Raw genomic sequence first — 19,368 nt, 5'->3', positions numbered from 1 at the left:
CCTTAATGCTGGCCTTAGACACTGCCTCCTTCATTAAATAGGACTCTGCCACACCATTTTATCATTTTTTGTATTTAAAAATTTTTTTAATGTCAATTTATTTTTGAGAGAAAGACACAGAGTGTGAGCGGGGAGGGTCAGAAAGAGAGGGAGACAGCAGAATCCAAAGAAGGCTTCAGGCTCTGAGCTGTCAGTACAGAGCCCGATGCAGGGCTAGAACTCACAAACTGCGAGATCATGACCTGAGCTGAAGTCGGCCGCCCAACAAACTGAGCCACCCAGGCGCCTCACCATTTTATCGTTTTAAAAACGTAAGTTAAGTTTAAAACAATATACTGTCCAGATTTTAAGTATATAATGCAATGAGAGGTTTTCTTCTTTTTCTTTTCTTTTTTTAAAAGATTTTGTTTATAAGTAATCCCTATACCCAACATGGCGCCCCACAACCCTGAGATCCAGAGTCCCATGTTCCACTGACTGAGCCAGCCAGCCTCCCCCAGTTAAATGAGTTTTGACAAATGTGAACCCCTATGTATTACAAGATTTTGAGACACAGTAAGCTAATTTAGAGAAACTGCAAGACTCCATAGAACTGTTGGAAAGAGTACAGGGTTTGGAGTCAAGAGACCTGGCTACCTGGTCAAGCCTCTGCCATTAACCAGCTGTGTGACTTTGGGCAAATGCCTTCCCTTCTCTGGGCCTCTGTTTCTGATCTGTGCAGTAAGGTCGATTCTAGGGGCTTCCTCATGCTGTAGGCCCCCAAGGCATGACAGGGGTCGAACAGAGATCACACCAGGCTTCCTGAAATTATGCAGGGCTACTGTGTTCTGCCTACATTTGCAAAATGAACACACCTCACCTGGGTCCTTCCAACCAAATCCCTGAAGAAGAAAAAGGGAAGAAATAACAACAATAAGCAAAGACACCAGAAATCAGCCAAACCGAGCTCTACATCCTGTAGGAATGTACCAAATGGCTTATAAATAAATCCTTCTCAAATTTGTTTGCTCTGGTACATTAACGAAAGAAGATTCTGAAGGGATTAGCTTCAAATTCACAACAAGTATCAAAAACACACTGTTTGCCAAATAGGTTGAGTTTAGCTATTTTGCTGTTTTGGAGCTAATGTGCCTTTGCTAAAAGAGGAAAGAGCTCTCTAATAAAATAAGAGGGGCATGTTGGTGGCTCAGCTGGTTAAGTGTCTGACTTCAGCTCAGGTCATGATCTCCTGGTTGGTGAGTTCAAGCCCGACATCAGGCTCCATGCTGACAATGCAGAGCTCACTTGGGATTCTCTCTTTCCCTCTCTCTGCCCCTCCACTGCTCTCTCTCTCAAAATAAATCAATAAACTTTATTAAAAAATAAGATGAATCCCTCATATCTATAGAGCTTTTTTTTTTTTTTTTAACTTCTCAAAGCTGCCTTGTTTATTTCTCATTTGATCTATACATCAGTTCTCTGACAGGAAGCAAGACAGGGATTTTTCTCTTTCCTTTTTTCAGGTGGGGTCCTGAGGCCTGGAACAATGAAGTGGATATTCTCATAGATACCAGCGAACCCACCCCCTAGATTCCCAGCCCTGTGTGTTTGGGCTGGGCCCCACTATCTCTTTTGCAAACAAATCGATCAACACAAAGAACAGAGTCCAAGAAGATCTAAAAACAATAATAACAACAAGAACACTTCACAGGTAGCAGTTAACAGAAACCGACATTATCACCTTCACTCTATTAATGCTTATGGTTTTCTCAACAGCCTGATGAGGGTTCTCCCTATTTTGCAGAAGATGAACAGAGGCACAGCGAGGGGTCATGGCTTGCTCAGGCTCACATAGCAAGTAGGTTACAGAGCTGGGATTCTGCAAACCCCCTGGCTTACAGCCCAGACTTTTTGCCCCTATGCTACACTGCCTCATGTTCCACCAACCATCTGATTAAAGGACTTCCTAAAGCTGTTCACTGGTGAGATGAGCAGCCCTAAGAGCCAGCAAGACCCCTATTCTGAGCACTACAAGTAGAACCCAGGTGACCATGACCACCAGTGAGCAAAGTTTAGAAGGCAGTTACCTTTAAGGCAGAGGGCTGGGCCAAACATCCAGAGATTATAGGATTTGATGAAAACTCCCAAAGATTGCAGTCTTTCACATCAGGACAGTGACAAGGCCTCTTGGCCCTTGGGCTTCCAGACTGACCAGCCTCTCCCAGGTGGCTGTGCATAGATCATCCTGAAAATCTGACAGCATGGTTCCCAGCCCAGGGACTGAGGAGGAGGGACAGCAGAACACAAAATGACAGGGTGTCTGCTGCCCAATTAAACCAGTGCGCTGTGTGCAGGGCCACGGTGCTGCAACATACTAGGCTCACTCCTGGGCCCGAGGCCCAGATATTAGTCACAGACCCGTAGTCAGAGCTCTAAAGGCTCCCAGCAGCACCCCGTGCAAGCACTGCTTTTCACACGTGGGGAGGCGGAGGCCCAGAGAAGGGAAGCACCTTGCTAGAGGCCACACAGCATTCGTTCAACCAAATATTAAGTGCCTACTGTGCGAAGCACTGTACTCGGGACTGGGAATTAAGGGTGAAAACACAGCCACAAGCTTCAGTTCCGTGGAGTTCAGACATTAGTGAAGGAAATGGGCAAAAGGAGGTAAACACATAAAATCAGAGATTGTGATCTGTGCTATGAAGAACATGGAGTGCTTCAGCCAAGTTGATCGAGGAAGGTCTCTCTGAGACGGGGCCCTCTAAAGCTGGGGCTTGAAGGATGAGAAGAGTATGGTGTTTGAGTGTGTGCATGTGCTGGGCGGGGGGTGGGGGGGCATGTGTTCCGGGCAGTGGGAACTCTTTGCCCTAGAGCCCCCGGGCTGGAAGGAGCTCTATGTGTTTAAGAAGCTGGCATTGGGGTGCCTGTGTGGCTCAGTCGGTTAAGCGTCCGACTTCAGCTCAGGTCACGATCTCGCGGTCCGTGAGTTCGAGCCCCGCATCGGGCTCTGGGCTGATGGCTCAGACCCTGGAGCCTGCTTCTGATTCTGTGTCTCCCTCTCTCTCTGCCCCTCCCCCGTTCATGCTCTGTCTCTCTCTGTCTCAAAAATAAATAAATGTTAAAAAAAAAAAAAGCTGGCACATGGCAGGCAGGGGGAGAGGAGCAGAGAGCGGGGAGTAGGGGGTGGGCAGAGTCTCGAGCACATAGGGTCTTGTGGGCTGAGGTGACAGGTCTGGAGTTTATTCTTGTTGCAATACAAAGTCGCTGGAGGGTCTTTTGCAGGAGAGTGGCAGGCATACCTTAACATTTCCTGCTTTTCTTGTTTGAAGGGCCCCCTGGGAGCCCCATCACCCTGGAGGCTGGCAGAAAATGCATCAGGCAGTGCTACTCACACAAAATGAGCCTGGCTCTCCCTTGTCTTTATCTAGGGATCATCTCTACGCACTTTACCCACATTAAGTAATTAGACCACTCACATTATTTGAGGTTCCCCCCTTCCTACCATGTGTCACAAATCTAGAAACTCAAGTGCTGTGTGACCCTGTGGGAATTGGCAAACCTCTCTGATCCAGTGACTGTCACTGGGACAGGCAGTCAGGAGGCTTCATCAGCTTGCCACAGCCTTTTCCCACCTCATTCCTGTGATCAGCACTCATCCTCTTTGTCATAGAGGTATGAAACATTAGAAACTGCTATTAAGACTGCTAGGATGGGAAGAAACTTCCAGGATCTTCAGACTTTTTTTTTTTTTTTTTTTAATGGGAAAACTAAAGTCCAGAGAAGAAAAGGGACTTATCTAGGTTCCATAAGAAATAGCAGCAGGGCCAGACCTCTTCCTACATCCCTTTGTCTGAAACCACTCCAGCAGAAAGGGAGTCAGTGTTTCTCAAAAGGGGTTCTCAGATTTGCTCTGTGTCACATGAGTTTGGGGAATGCTCTCCTTCTGAGAGATTTACCATGAATGCTAGAGGCCCCAAGACACCCCAGAGCCAAACATTTATTTAACATTGCTTAAGTAAGCCCAATGTTTTCCCAAATAGTTTGATGGCAGATTCCATCTTGGTGGATTATCTATTCACATTCTCGGGAATTTCCCCTGGGAACTGCCACCTGAAACAAAAAAAACCCCGTCTACAGACCCTGCCGTTATCATTATTATTCTTGCTATCATTATCATCGAGGGCAGGGGCCATCCTTCATACTCCATTCAGCTCATGTGATCACACCTCCCTCCAGGTGTCCTGCATGGTGCTGAGTACTCAGGGGTGATGACACAGATCAATTACTCAAAAACAGTGACAATGCGTATTGACTCTGGACCTCCTGAGTCGCATGGCCTCATCTGAGATAAGGGGCAGCTTATTTCTTTTCTCTTCTTGACCAAGGGAAAGGCCTGCGGAAGCCTTGGCAGGGAAACTCATAAACATCCCTGAAGGTCACCAAATGCTAAAGCAATCTGCCCCCCCTCCCTTTTATACTGGACAAAGCCCACTCCCTAATTTTAAGTTTTAACTCAAGTACAGCCACCTCCAGGAAGGCTTCCCTGACTACTTCGTCCCTGTCCCTCTGGCCTGTGCTCCTCTCTGCCTCCCCTTTAGTTTCCAGAACTTGTCTATACCATGTGTTTAGTGACTGGCATTGTATCAGCCTGTGCAGGGATCTAAATAAGGGTAGTCGGCTGGTTGGCTGGGAGTCACAAACACCAGAGGAGGGGTTGGGCCTGAGGCTCACTAGCGTGTGCTGGGCCCATCTAATCACAGTTAAATTCAATTAAAAAAAGAATACTGTGTGGGCCAAACAAAACATGCCTGTGGACTGAAATTGGCCAGAAGGCTGACAGCTTACAACAGCTAGAATATTATCTGGAGAAGGAAGGCATTGCATTTGGAATCTAGAGAAGTCCTGAAGCTGCCATCAATTAGCATCAGGACTCTGGATAAACACCTCATCTTTCTGAGGATTGGTTTCCTCATCTATAGATTAGACACTTGCTCTGATTTTTTTATGGGATTTTTGAGAATGATTCTCTTGATTCTATGCTACTATAACAATAGGGAACATTTGTTCAGTATGTACTATTTGTGAGGTACTGTTCTAAGCACTTTGCATGTGTTAACTCACTTAATCCTCACAATAACCCTAAAGGGAGGTGTTTTTTTCATCTCCAATTTACAGATGAGAAAACTGACACAGAGAGAGGTGAAGGAGGAACTTGCCTGAGGTTACAGGGCTGAAAGGTGGCAGAGCTGGGACTATAAAACTCTTTCACAGATGTTGGTTTATTTAATGTTCTCAAAAGCATAGTGAATTTTATCAGCTAACTATTTTCCTTTCACCATTTTATAGATGGAAACAATAAAGCTCAGAGAAGTGAAGTAACTTGCCTAACATCACACAGCTAGAAAGTAGACAAACCTAAACCTGGACCTAATTCTTTTGACCTCAAACCCTTTACCTTTTTCCCCTGTGCTATAGGCAAAGGACAGGCAAGTGGTGTGTGAACAGAACACCATGCTGGTGTAGAGAATTTTGTTCCCTGGGGCAGAGACCATGTCTTGCCCTTTATTGTTTCCACTCTAGTCCCTAAGTCAGGTCCCTTCTCTTCTGGGAGCTCAGTACTTGTGACTAATTATGGTCATGTTGCCAGGAAAATTGCTGTCTGCCTTTGTTTTGGCTGCTAATTTCTACCTGCCTCCATGAACTGAGATGTTTCCAGTCACTGGAATGATTGAACATGGTTACCTGAGTTTGTCTGACTGGTGTGGTGGGAGGTTTGCGTTTCCAATGTGTGCTGTATCTCCTGTGGGATGGTGGAGGGGTCTGGAATGAGAGGTTGTGACCTGGGTTCTCATCCTGATTCTGCTGTCCTGGGATCCTAGAGCATTTATCTGAACTTCTGTGAGGCTCAGTTCTTCAGCGGCCAGTTGGAGACAATCACATCTGTCTTGTCTCCATGAAAGCCCTTTGGGAAATGCAGTGTGGCACAAACAGAAGATGGGCAGATGTGAGCAAACCATAGGTGCTCAATAGATGACACAACTAACTGTGTGAAGGGCATTTGCAAATGATGTGGGGACAGTGCTCATAATACAGTGTTAAGGCAGGGAAGCAAGAAATAAAACTGCTGAATTTGCAGTACTGCCTCAATTAGATAAAATATACATAGAGAAAAGACCAGAAGAAAATACACCAACACGTTGCCAGTGAGTGCCTCTGGGTTGTGGGCTTATATGCGCGTTTTGCTTTGTTAGACTTAAAATACTTTGCTAAAGTTAGCACATTTTATTTTCACATTATATTTTATCATTTCAAAGTATATATATAATTTATATAATTATACTAAACATTTATTATCTACATTATATATTAAGTATACATGAAAGTTAGCACTTGGCCCTTGACAGTATCATTCTAGTTACTGAAACACTGATGTGATCAGGAGCGATCCTGCACTCATTCATTCATTCAGTCATCCATTCATTTGTCCAGAAAATACACTGAGGGCCTGCTGTGAAGGCACCACTGATGACTACAATAAGAAACACTAAGAACAATGGGATGCAATCCCTGCCTTCAAGAAACATAATCTAGATGGAAGATAAGACATACTTATAAGTAACCATAATTGAGGGCAGAAAGGAAATAAACAATACTATATGCTTTAGGGAAATTGCCACTAGGAGTTAAGACTGGGGAGAAATCAGGGTGCCTGGGTGGCTCAGTCAGTTGAGTGTCCGACTTCAGCTCAGGTCATGATCTCGTCGTTCATGAGTTTGAGCCCTGCGTCGGGCTCTGTGCTGACAGCTCAGAGCCTGGGGCCTGCTTCTGATGCTGTGTCTCAGTCTTTCTCTGTCCCTCCCTTGCTCATGGGGTCTCTCTTTCTCTCAAAATTAAATAAACATTAAAAAATTAAAAAAAGAGTGGGGAGAAATCTATTCTAGTTCTGGAAATTAAATAAGATTTTGTGAAAAAGTTGGCATTTTGTGTTGAGCCTTGAAGGATAAGTAGAATTCTGGACAAATGGAAATGGAATGGCATTACTGGCAATAATAAAAGTAACGAAAGGTAATGTTTACTTACTGCATACTATGTGCAAGCATTGTCCTATTAAATTATACACATTATCTCCTTTAAAAATCACCAGAGCTCTATGAGATAAGTAGTATTATCATCTCCAATGTACAGATGGGGAAACTGAGGCTTAGAGAGAAGTTAAATATTTGTTCAAAGTCAGCAGACGGTCAAGCTGGGATTCACACTCAGGACCTCACTATGAACAGGAATGTCACAGTCAAAGAATTTACATGAATTGAGGCAGGAAAGCGTGGGGGCCACAGGGTGTAAGACCAGGAGCTTCCCAAAAGCAGGGAATTTGTGTATCTTGCTCACTTCTCTATGTCCAGGGCCTAGGCAGTACCTAGCACACTGTAGATGCTTAATAAATATTTGTGGAAGGAAAGAAACAGTGAGTGGTCCACTGCTGCTGGGGTATTGGGTGTGGTAGAGGCAGCAGGACAGGGACGGGCGCGAATGGGAGTTGTTAAGCAGAGGCAGGGCTCGGTTCATGAAAGAGTCCAGAGAACTGGCTCAGGCAGTGTGGTAGGCTGCATCGAGGCGGGAGGCGGGGGACAGTCAGTGGACAAGCTCATCATGAGACCATCTGAGGAGTGTAGGCATGCCAGGGAGGGGCGTGGGGCTGGGGGAAGGGGGAAGAATGGAGGAGAGAGAGGCTGAGGTGAGGCCTGTCTCTGCGTCCAAGTGGTGAATGTGTTGGAAGTTAAATTCTCTGTCAGACCTTCTTCATTACAAACCCATGCTCCTCTTTTACTAACCCCCTTGGGAGGCTTGGTTGCCTCTGAGCCTACTTCCTCATCTGTAAAATGGGAATAATCATACTTACACAAATTGTGTTGCTCTGGGGGCTAACGAGGTACTACGGGAACACACAGTACCCCCGCCGTCCCACCTCAGTTAACTATTGCCGTTTGCATTTACTTCACAAGAAGAGATCTAGGCTGAGCCTCCTCCCATGAAGTGAAATAAATTTTGTGGCATGTGCCAAAAAACCCAAGAGTTCTCAGAGTTTGGAAAAACACTCCCCAGCTGGCACTGTTCATATAGGCCAAGGCCCCTCCCTTGCTGACCCCACCCACTCCTCCATGTCTGCTTAGAGGCCTCCTGCCCAGGAGCCCCTGATATCAGAAGATAAGTTATACAGCCCAAGTTCTTCCAGAAACACAAGGTCTTTTGGAAAATCAAACTGAAAGAGGAGAAAAACTGTACATCTATGTGTATTAAAATTTTTCATCCTAACACAGATAACTCAAGGAACCTCACCACCTTTTACCAATGCTTCCCCCAAAAGAATGAAGTTTCATGGAAACTGTACCTTTCTTCACCTTGATAAGCCAGAGAGGCAGGTATTATGCTTCCCATTTTGTGGAGAGAGAAATGGAAGCCCGGGAAGGCAAAGAGGCTGCCCAAAGTCATTCAGCAAAGCCGGAGATGGTCTGCAGCTTATCAATCAGGTCTCTAGGCTATTTGTCCCTCATGTGGCCTCTTCTGTCTTCAGGAAGTTGTCAGCACTGGGAGCAAACAAGCACATAATTAAATACAAATAGGTATTGGGACCCACTTTATAATTTTTATTTATTTATTTAAAAAAAATTTTTTTAACGTTTATTTATGTTTGAGACAGGGAGAGACAGCATGAATGGGGGAGGGTCAGAGAGAGAGGGAGACACAGAATCTGAAACAGGTGGGGCTCGAACTCACAGACCGAGAGATCATGACCTGAGCCGAAGTCGGATGCTTAACTGACTGAGCCACCTAGGCGCCCCCATAATTTTTATTTTTTAAGTTTGATTTTCTCACTGTGTGTCTCTGTGTTTTTAAGCACATGGGGTGTTGAAGCCCTGGGTGCCACACAAGTTAGTTTGATTCTTGTCACTTTCTGCCCAAAGCAAATCTTGTCTTACCTCCTTTTTGGCCTGAGGTGAACTATTGCTTAATTACTTGCTCTCCCCGCCATTAGAGTTTACTTTTGGGGGAAACAAGATTCCATATCTTTAGGATCTTCCCTAGGCTTATGTATTTGATGGGTTCTCCATAATTACTTGTGAATTTTGCAATGGAAGGAAGAGAGGCAGGCCTTACAGTGTGGTATGGGGGTAAGAATACGGTCTGGGAAGTTACATTGCCCTGAAAAAGGTCACTCTGATATTCAGCTGCTGCCTGTGACTCCAGACACCCACCTAACTTTCTTATTTTCTTTGATGAACTTCAGTCACCTTCGTTTGTGATTGAAGACAACAGCTACCTGGCCTTGGCATGCCTGGCACATAGTAGGGACTCAATAATTATTTGTGGCCACAATTAACACCTATCTCATTGCGTTATTGTGAGAATTAAGTGAGATAATGAATGTCAAGTATTTCTCATAGAACCTGGTATATAGTTGCTACTCAGTAAAAGTAACTACTAATTTTGGTCATTATTAACATTTAGAACTGAATATAGAATGCCACATTGGGTCAGGAATTTTTAAAACTTGAATTCAGGGGCATCTAGGTGGCTTGGTCAGTTGAGTGTCCAACTCTTGATTTCGGCTCAGGTCATGGTCCCAGGGTCATGGATCGAGCCCCATAACAGGCTCCACGCTCAGCATGGAACCTGCTTAAGATTCCCTTTCTCCTTCTGCCCCTCTCTTGCTCACACACTCTCTTTAAAATTAAATTAAATTAAATTAAATTAAATTAAATTAAATTAAATTAAATTAAAATTAAAATAATAAAAACCTGAATTCAAATCCCAATTCCAACATTTTATGTAGAAAAGGCTACTGGACATAAGATCAAGAAGTTCAGGTGTGAGACCTGGTTCTGCCATGAACTAGCTGTGTGACCTTGCTTAAATAACTTCACTTCTCTGAGCCTCTCTGCCCTCATCTGCAAAACAAGGAAATTGAGTAATCATTAAGATTCTTTTTTCCAGCTCTAACAGCCTTAGTTTAAGATGTAGTCTTTTTATTTTGTCTCTGGCCCCAGTTCTCCCATTTGCAAAACGATGCACTGGTGTTTAGGAGCCCCTTTCTGGGGCAGAGCAGGCCCAGGGCATGCAGATCCCAGTGCCCCTCCAGCCTTCAAACAGCAGGCCTGGTGGTGCTTGTTCAGCTCAGACTGACGGCTGGGTAGTGTGAATGGGATACTTGTGCACACAGTCCTGGTCCCCTCACAAGTTACATGGGGGCGCCTCTACCCTCCAACTCCAACTATAGGCACATAGAAAAGAATGACCAATGACCATAATGTCCCTTATTAACAAGGTTCAGAGAAGGTCTAGTGTGAATAACCTCTTCAGGAAATACCAGTTAAGTATGATAAAAAATAGTGCATTCCAGTGGCAAGGTACAATAATTTACCTTCCGATTAAGGGCATATATAATACAATTATGAAGAATCCTGCTCAAATTCATTGAGATTCCTGTGATCATTACCTTCCTTGGTACCTCTTTTGAAGCACCAGTCTCAGTCTCTATAATTTACACCCCACTTTGACTAACGTCTTATTTGACCCCTCACAGAAGCTGAGAGGGTAGAAGCAAGTTAGGCATAATTTTACCCCCATTTCACCACCAGGAAAGGGGTGCCCATGGAAGGTTGGAATGCTGACCAATGTGCAGAGGCTGAGTTGCAAGTTATGGAAGAGCTGGAACTAGACGTCAGATTATCCCCCAACAGCACCTCTCCCCAATAGTCATGGTTACAACCAGCCTCGTCCCCTGGGGCAATTCCAAGAGGCTTTTCAATAAGCCTTTTCCCATATCCAGCAGGTCATGTATTCTAATCCTTGCCTTGGAGATGGCCAACATTCCAGGCTGTTATGTCTTGAGGTGGTGGGATCACAGCCAGCCAGAACCAGGAATTCTCCAAGTGAAGTGTGGGACCACCAGATGGGTAAGCATCCAAGGAGGTTTGTTAGACTTGCGGGTTTCAAGGTCCCATCCCAGACATACTCCATTCGAAAACATTTGGAATCTGCATTCAAGGTTTTCCCTCATCATCCATACTGAAGTAGCTGATCTAGTTTAACCAACCACTGTAGTAGTTATTGTCTTCATAGAAAGGAAACAAGCATTTATCACTGTTTATTGTCTTTCTCCACCTCGGAGTGTAAATTCCAGGATAGAGACCTTGTTCGCCTGATTGCCAAACTCCCTTTCCTAGAACCCTTCAGGCTCTCACAGTACGAGGTTAGTAAATATTTATTGAATGTGCATTGAAGTTTGAAATCACTGTCATTTACCATTGGTTCGTTTTACAATAGAGAAACTGAGGTCCACTGAGGAAATGACTGCTGCAGAGTTGGTAAGGGGCAGGGCCAGGGCCAGGATAAAATCTCAGGTATCTGAGTCCCAATCACGTTGGTTCAACTCCGCCCTAAGCAATTCTTTAGAAAAAAAACATTTCCTGCCCATGAATATTCGGTTTCGGGGGCCTGGCCAGGTTGGGGGTTGGTAATTCCGTTCCCACTTCGTCGGCACTCTTGTCCCCATGGGTTAAGGGCCTGCCTTCGGGGCCGGGCGTCGAACGGAACTCCGGGCAGTGTCCTGGCCGTCCGGGGCCGCGGGGAGGGGCCCAGTACGGCCCGGAGAGGTGAGGGCGACTCGCCCAAGGTCACCCGGGCGGGCCCGGAGGGGCCAGGCCCGCGGGGCGCCAGGGAGCTGGCGGCGTCGGCGCGTCCTCGAAGTGGATGGGCACCCCTCTCCTTCACTCTGTAAATCCGGGATGACATTAATGGCTCCTTCTCCCGAATTCGGTGCACTTAGCCTAAAGAGCGCGAGCAGGCCGGGTCGGCCGCGTGGCCCGTTCCCATGTGCTCCACCTGCGAACGCTCTGACGTGCTGGCCCTTTAAGACACCTCCCCCTCTTCCCCCACCCACCTCTCCTGCCCCCCTCAATGCCCTCCCTCCCGAATTGCATCAGGCACGTGCTCGCCCCCGTCCGGTCGGAGCACCCCTCACCCCCCAGCCCGGGAGGTGCTCCGAGGAGTCAGAGGCTAGGGGCGGGGTGAGGGGCGGGCCGCGAGGCTGTGCGCGCGCGCTCCCGCCGCCTTCGCCCGCCCGCCCGTCGCCGAGGGCCGGCCTCGGCGGGCGCGTCCCCGCGGCGCCGTCCCCTCCCCTCGCCCGCCGCGTCGCGAGGCGCGCGCCCGCCCGCCGCCTGCCGCGGATCGCGTGGTCGCCTCGGCTCGCCGCGCCTCTCCCCCGTCCGTCCATATTGCTGCAGCCCCCGAGCCGGGAAGCCCGGGCCGCCCCGGCGGCGGGGGGGAGGGAGGGACGGGACGAGAAGCCTGCCGGGCTCGGGGTGGGGGCGCCCTGCGAGGAACGGGCGGGGGGGGACGCGCGCCGAGGAGGCCTGGACCGCAGAGTGGGGGGCCTTCCTCCCCCCCCCGCCCCGCCAGTGGGCCTCGGATCTACGGCGGCTGCATCCGACCGCGAGGGGGGCCGCGCCTAGCGTGAACCCCGACCCTTCTCCGCAGGGACTGGGGCCCAGCGCCCCGGAGGAAGGCGTCGCGGGTGCCCTGAAAGCCAAGTTCGAGGCGGGGGAGGCAGCCTCGGGCGCGCCCGGCTTCTCCGGGGGGGCGGGCGCGCAGATGGCCACTCAGGTGGAGCCGCTGCTGCCGGGGGGCGCCCCGCTCTTGCAGGCCGAAGAGCACGGGGGTCTAGTGAGGAAGAAGCCGCCGCCGCCGCCGCCCGAGGGCAAGGGCGAACCCGGGGCGAACGACGTCGGCGGGGGGGAGCCGGACGGCGGCGCCCGGAGATCTCGGCCGCCCTGCGCCAAGCCACACAAGGAGGGCACCGGGCAGCTGGAGCGCGAGAGCCCGCGGCCGCCACAGCCACCCGGCGCCGAGGGCCTGGCCGTCAGCGACGGGGAGGAGGGCGGCGGCGGCGAGCCGGGAGCAGGCGGAGGAGCGGTCGGAGCCGCGGGCGCCGGGCGCCGTGACTTCGTGGAGGCCCCTCCGCCCAAGGTGAACCCGTGGACTAAGAACGCGCTGCCGCCGGTCCTGGCCACGGTGAACGGACAGTCCCCTCCAGGTGGGTCTCTCTGTTTGCTATCCTGGGTCCAGGGACCTCTTCCGGGGACTTGGGCGTCCCCTCCCCCAGCGGCCTTCAGGGCCCGGGGGTCCGCCACTGGTAGTGGTGACTCGGGATTTTTTTTTTTAATTGCTTCTTGGGTCGCCGTGCCCTCCTTCCCGACATCCTCGGGAAGCTGCCCCTGCCGGAGGGCCCAGCCCTCGAGAGCCCGCGGCCACCGCCTGGGCCTCAGCGGTTAGTGGGCAACGGCGTGGTCCGGGCCTACCTCGCCAGGAGAGGGTGGGCGCTGGTTTCGGTGAAGAGGGCCCACCTATCCCCCTCCCTCCGCGTGTTGGGTGTCGAGGACGGTTTCTAGCCTAACCCCTTCTTGGGAAGCCCCTTTTCCCACCCCGCCCCATGCTCCCCGTTTTGGTAGCGTTGCGATCGTCCCCATGTTGTAAATGTTTAATGAGCATATGTCATGGGCAGCGAAGCGCCGGGTGATGAGTTGATACCGACCACACGGATTCGGGATTTAAAAGTTAACAAGTTTTGTTCTCTGGTAGACGATTATAGGCGGTAGAATCGCCATTGGTGACGGGTTGAGGGGTCGGTTATGGGGAGAATGATGAGAAGAGGAAACCCAACGTGTCATTGAATTCGGTGGTTTCCCTTCCCGATCCCGGGGACCTTCCGCCTCGAGAGGGAGCCGGATGGCGAGTGTGCGGGGATCCAGTTAGGGGCTGGCGGAAAATGTGAGGCGAGGAAAGGGGCATGCGGCGACACGAGGGGCGTGTGGCGACGGGGGAGGGAGTGGCCGGGCTGGGCGGGCGGGTGACAGTTGGGCGCCATGCGCCGCGCCGCCGGCCCGCGGACTGCTCGCGGCCGCTGGGCCTGTGCGTTCGGCGCCCGCCGCCGCGCTGGGGGTGGAAGGCGGGTGCGGGCCGGCGGCGCGGCGCGGCCCGTACTGTGCGTGTGCGCGAGTGTGAGTGCGCGGCCCCCCTTCCCGGCATTCCTCCGCAGCCGGGACAACGTGGTGCCTCCCCGCGCGGGGAGCGGCATGTGACTGCCGGCCGGCGCTCCCCGCGCCCTCCCTCTCCCCGCTCGGATTTTCGGTCCTAAGGACCCGGCCCCTTGGGAGATCCCGACGGAGCCGTGTCAGCGTGGGGAGGGGGGGCGGGGAGGCGGTGCAGAATTTGGAGGCTCGTCTGGGCCTCCCTTTGCCGAGACTCATCGTCGGCTTGGGTGGGGGGCGCGCCCTACCGCCTCCCTTTGCCGGCGCGTAGAGAGGCACAGCGGATCTGTTTTGGGTCCTGTTGAAGTGGACCAGTGTCCAAACCCGCTTGTAGTATAATGACGGCCTGTGGCCGTAGCGTTACTGCTTTTTCAGTGTTCCTCTTCTGTAGTTGCTGTTTGAAGCTGACTGGTTTAAACCATCAAAATGGGGAAAGTTGAAGAAGGAGATTAATGCCTTCACATTCAAGGGATTAGAATCACCCTTAGTCCTAGGGAAACCAGAACAGCCAATTCTGAAAATGTCATGTTGCAATTTTATTTCTTTTAAGGTTGCTTCATTTGGAGGAGGGGACATTTGAGGTTTACTAATAGTACCTCAAACTGTGTTCTCTTCCTTCTGCCCTCTCCCCTTCCCCCCTTTCCCTTCCAGAACCCTCTTATGCAAAGGGCAGTGCTGAAACCTCCCATTTTCTTGCATATCCCTCCCGATCCACCCACAGTGGGAGGGAAGGCAACTTTTAAGACAGTCTTTGGTCCTTCCCCCCTCTTTAAACTCAAAGGGGTATAATCATCCCCAGGAGAGAGCACTCTTCAGAAGTTTAAATGGGGCTACTCACCCTGGCTGCTGCTGCTTAGCTAATGGTGAACCTGCCTTGTGGGTTTTAAATCAGCCATGACATCAGGTGGTATTGGGTGCCTGAGCTGGCATTTTGTGCAAGTGCAGGGGCCCTTGATAGGGTGCGTCACTGGGGTTATTGATCGTGGGAAGAAGACAGCTTGGCTGGCATCTTGCCTTTCCTTGGAGTGGAGAAGCCAACTTGCTTTAAGTGCCCAAAGCAAAATTCTGAGTCTGGGAGTTTTGTTCTGTTCTTGTTTTTCTGGAATCATAAGGCAAGAAAGTGTTTTGTCTACTCATCCGTTTTTGAACCTTTGGACTAGTCTTTGACAGACTAACTCTCAATTAATTCAGTAGCTTCTCTGTTGTTAGGGCTTGGGTGCTTTTTGAGGGAGAATTTTGTGATTGAATTGTCTGATAAGGTTAGATGGTGGCCCTTTCTTTGGAGTCCACATGGATTGCTAAGGCCATTTTTTCAGCCCTGATATTATTTGCAGCGTGGACAGTTTTAAATGTGACACCAATGCACAGTGTGGTCTTGGGAAATTGTGTGTTCTGTGATGCATATGTTTTTGGGAGTCTACAGAAATGAGTGCCTCATAAGCAAAGCTAAAAGCTTCCAAAGCTTGCTGCAAATGCCTATTTTTAGCCCTCCTTTTGGCTCAGATGCTAGTGTTTTAGTTCTTTAAGGGACACATGCAGTAACTAGTAATAAAAGATGTTTTTCAATATCCCCCTTTCTTGTGCTGTTTTCTATTCTGGTTTAAGCTTCCACATCTTACATTTGTAGTTTTCAAGTCAGGATTTGCATTTTGGCTCTTTGTATTTCCTTCCCCTAGAATATTTTGAAGTCGTTTAAAATTTTTTCCTTCTAGCCACAACTCAATTTTGAGTATGAGAGAAGCAGGATGGGAAATGATACATGCATAGCAAAGGTTCTGGGGTTAAAACTGCATTGGCTCAAATGTCAGCTCTACCACTTGGTAGTTGTGCCTCCTTGGCAAGTTGCTTAGCCATTATGTGTCTGAGCTCCATTTGTATAAGAGGGATTAAATTATGATTTATTTGCTTCCTGGGGTTGTGATCATTCACTGTGGTGGTAGCCCAGTGCCTGGGAGACTGAGAGACTATGGGGCTTTCCAGGACTTTTTCTGGGTCTCCGTTTTTTCCACCTGTAAGATAAGGGCAGTGGACAATGCAGTACTTTCCTTTTCTGGTATTGTGTCACTAGTCTGTGAAATACATGGGACCCATCTCCTTAAAATGGAGTTTTGCTTATCCGCAGACACAAAGGGCATATTATGGATAATCTTAAAGGTTGCTGACCCAAAGAATTGGCTCTTTTTGCTCTGGAATGTGGTATGATGCATGTTTTAAAAATAAATTTTAATTTGTTTATTTGCCTTTCGTTAAAAGCTACCTTTGGGAGAGTGCCCATGTGCTCTCAGGGCAGTGGGGAGAGGCTACAACTGAACTAAAAGTTTGCTGTGGCTAATGCATGTGCAGTGGGTTGAGACTTGAACGTGTCATCACCACAAGCTTCTACCCACCCCAGCAGGGGGAATCAGTGGGTTGGTTGTGTGGCACCTTCATCTCCATGTCATAAGAAGATTAAGCAGTGCTGTGGTCTTTTTCTTGACTGTAAAGGAAAGCCTAGGCAGAATCTCAGCCTTGAGTATTTATGTTCTGGGCATCACTTTTTTGTGTGTGTTCCTTTGAAGTGCAGCTAACTGATGGCACAAAATAAAGAAGACTTACAATCCCAGCTAACCCAGGGCAACCCCAGGGATTCTGTACCCCACTGAGCTGGCCCCAAATAAACGTCTACTCCCTTTCTTTACTTTTCTTCCCAGGTTTAGGCCCTTTCCCAGATCCCTCCTAGTTGCACTAGGGTGGGGCATCTCTGTGGATCTGGAGTATCAGTTTTCAGCATAGCATCAGAGCTCCTCCAGACCTTGGCCTCTTCCCTCCCCACCTTGAGAAGTGGACTGGGAGGAAGCACGAGCTCTCTCTGCCTTGGAATCATACAGTCTGCAATTTTGAGTCCCAGCTTTACCTGTTTTGCTGCAGCTGCTGCTGTTTTTTTAAAATTGAGGTATAATGGACATATTGGTTTCCAGTATGCAACATCATGATTTGATATTTGTATATATTGAGCTTTGCCTCTAACTTGCTGTGCAATCTTGGGTGAATTACTCAGCCTCTCTGAGCCACTATTTTCTCATTCTCAAAATGATAATATTGATAATTAACTATTTCAAAGAGTTTTGAGAATTAAGGAAGATAACGTTTATAAAGCCCTTAGTATGATGCCAGGCACAGACCATCTAATAAGTGTTGCCTATCCAGTAACTGCCATTTAATACTTTTTATCATAAGTGATGACCATTATTAAGCATGCTTGTTCCACTTCAGATTCTGCTGGTGACCAGCCTTGTGGATACCAGCCACCCCCATGCTTTCTCTGCCTGTTTCTTCATCTAAAAATGAGGGAATCTGATTAGGTCTAAATGTCTTCACAGTATTTTTAGTATCATAAAAACTTTCTTTCAAGAAATCCTTTCGCATGAAAGAAAGAAACCAAAAGAGAGCTTTTTGTATGTGTATGTGTATGTCTGTCGTGGTGGTTAAGAACTCCAGTTTTGAATCCAAGTCCTGAGAGGGCTAGACTCTTCTGGTTTCACGAACCTCGGTGGATCACTTGGGGTGCATATCAGACATTGCGGAGCAAGCAGACATTATGTGCCTTGTAGTACCCTATTAGGAAGCACACAGCACTGCTTATGAAAATCTCCCCCCACCAAAGAACTGAACCAAACCCAATAAAACCTTAGATGTGTAGATGTAGAGGAACAGATTGACCACGAGGTAGCAGTTATCTAATTTTTGAACGTGAGCGATTCTACAGGACAAACAACCAATAAATGACATTTTTTAAAAAGGGAACTGTTAACAGACAAAAAGACCTGAGACATCAGTCAGATGCATTTTGTGGATTCTGATTTGAAACCGTTTCAAGAAGATACTTTGGTGACAACTGAGGAAATCTGATCACTTTAGATGACTATTAAGGAATTACTGGTCAGGGGTGATGAGCTCCATAACTGTTTATATTGTGCACCCTTGGCTAAGAACTGCTAGGTTAGCCTCCTTAAATGAGGGTTTAAAGCTGTTTTCCTGCAGTTCAAATTTCTTTCTCTTCTAAAGAAAGCACACAGTTAGGACCCTCTGAAGGGGAGGTAGGGGGTGGGGAGTTGAGTTGTATACTTCTCTGGGCAGTGAGTGCCTGCCTGGGGAAGGAGACCTTTCCCTGGTCAGGCTAGGGTTGGTCTCTGCAGTCTGACCCCTAGATCTCCTGAGGGGTGGAGTCTCTTGGCTGACCCACCCACTGACTGCTGTGGGACCTAGGCTAGAGTAAGCATTTTAGAGCTGTTACTCAGCACTCACTCCCTCCCAAAGGGAGGCCGGCAGGGAGAGGAGGAGGAGCGGGCCTGAAACCACAAAAACCTCTTTAAAATGGAGAGCTCGGCAGATGGGAGTGCCCCTGTTTGCAAAATCCAAGACAAGCTCACAAAGTGGGTAATTAGGGTGCTGGGGCCTCAAGAGGGCTTACAGGTGCCTCAGTCTGGGCTCACAAACACCCCTGGCTAGTCCAGAGTTACCTGACAGAGTGGTCAGGAGAGAGGATGGCCTTACCTTGCTGGGGGTTCATGAAAGGAAGTAAGTTTTGACACCTGGCTAATGAAAGCATAGGAAAGAGCCAGGTGAAGGAGCAGAGGGAGAGGTGATTTAAATCTGAACAGGGGCAGAGTCCCTGTGTCTTCTCTCACTTGGTGGCCTTAGCTTGCCTAACCTCTGTTTTTCTTACACACAGAATGGGACTAATCTCTGTACTGAGGTTGTTTCGAGGATGAAATTAATACAAGTATGGGGTAGCCTCATTCATTAGTTAAAATGTCCCACACAGGTGTAAGCGATTTGTGTTCCAGAAGATGCATTCCAAAGCCAGATACGTGTACAGTGGTTTCAGTGACCTCATCTGAGGAGTTATTCGTGACTTTCCTAACTGAGTATGGATAATCAGGAGGTAGCTTAATTTTCAAGTAACACTATTTGCAGAAGTTACCAGGGCCATTTGGCCGACTTGTGGCAGATAGCCTAGGGTGTCTTCCTGAGGGATTTTCTGAGAATTCCAGGGACGTTCTTGACTTGTTACCTTTCTGTTGGCTGTACCTCTGGACTGGCAAAGCTGTAGGTATAGGTGTGAGGAGCGTGGGTCTTTATTGATGAATTTTGTAAAGCCAGCCATCTAAATCTGTCACATGTAGTGAGGGGCTTCTCCATCTCAGTATGAGGTACTGTTAGTAAACCCAGATGAGCCCCTCCATCAGAGGTCCTGTTTATAGGGCACTTTGTAATAACCCTCCGTACTTGTGGTAACCACCTTACCCTCCAGACATGCATT

At 48.6% G+C, this 19,368-nt stretch overlaps 1 protein-coding gene and 2 long non-coding RNA genes across 5 annotated transcripts in view; 2 read left to right on the top strand and 1 right to left on the bottom strand.

Annotated features, from left to right (window-relative positions):
• The window catches only part of LOC123575780, a 20,265-nt gene extending 18,310 nt beyond the window's left edge, over positions 1 to 1,955 (top strand). The window contains exon 2 of the long non-coding RNA XR_006700996.1: positions 1,503 to 1,955. This is a non-coding gene — a long non-coding RNA (uncharacterized LOC123575780). The remainder of the gene's footprint in view (positions 1 to 1,502) is intronic.
• The window catches only part of LOC123575769, a 66,865-nt gene extending 56,040 nt beyond the window's left edge, over positions 1 to 10,825 (bottom strand). Inside the window, exons 1-2 of the long non-coding RNA XR_006700989.1 lie at positions 10,400 to 10,825; positions 8,369 to 8,564 (exon numbers count right to left, since the gene is read on the bottom strand). This is a non-coding gene — a long non-coding RNA (uncharacterized LOC123575769). The remainder of the gene's footprint in view (positions 1 to 8,368; positions 8,565 to 10,399) is intronic.
• Positions 10,826 to 12,217: 1,392 nt separating this feature from the next.
• The window catches only part of LARP1 (La ribonucleoprotein 1, translational regulator), a 57,168-nt gene continuing 50,017 nt past the window's right edge, over positions 12,218 to 19,368 (top strand). For 2 of the 3 annotated variants that reach the window (XM_045436430.1, XM_045436425.1), the window contains exon 1: positions 12,219 to 13,072. In XM_045436430.1, the coding sequence (XP_045292386.1) occupies positions 12,631 to 13,072 (442 nt within the window). In that variant the 5' untranslated portion in view covers positions 12,219 to 12,630. Of the gene's footprint in view, positions 13,073 to 19,368 lie in introns of all 3 variants that reach the window. The other variant, XM_045436438.1, reaches the window with a different exon arrangement.

The sequence above is a fragment of the Leopardus geoffroyi genome, chromosome A1, assembly GCF_018350155.1.
Source record: "Leopardus geoffroyi isolate Oge1 chromosome A1, O.geoffroyi_Oge1_pat1.0, whole genome shotgun sequence".
NCBI lineage: Eukaryota > Metazoa > Chordata > Mammalia > Carnivora > Felidae > Leopardus > Leopardus geoffroyi.
This window is presented reverse-complemented; position numbering and strand designations above follow the sequence as displayed.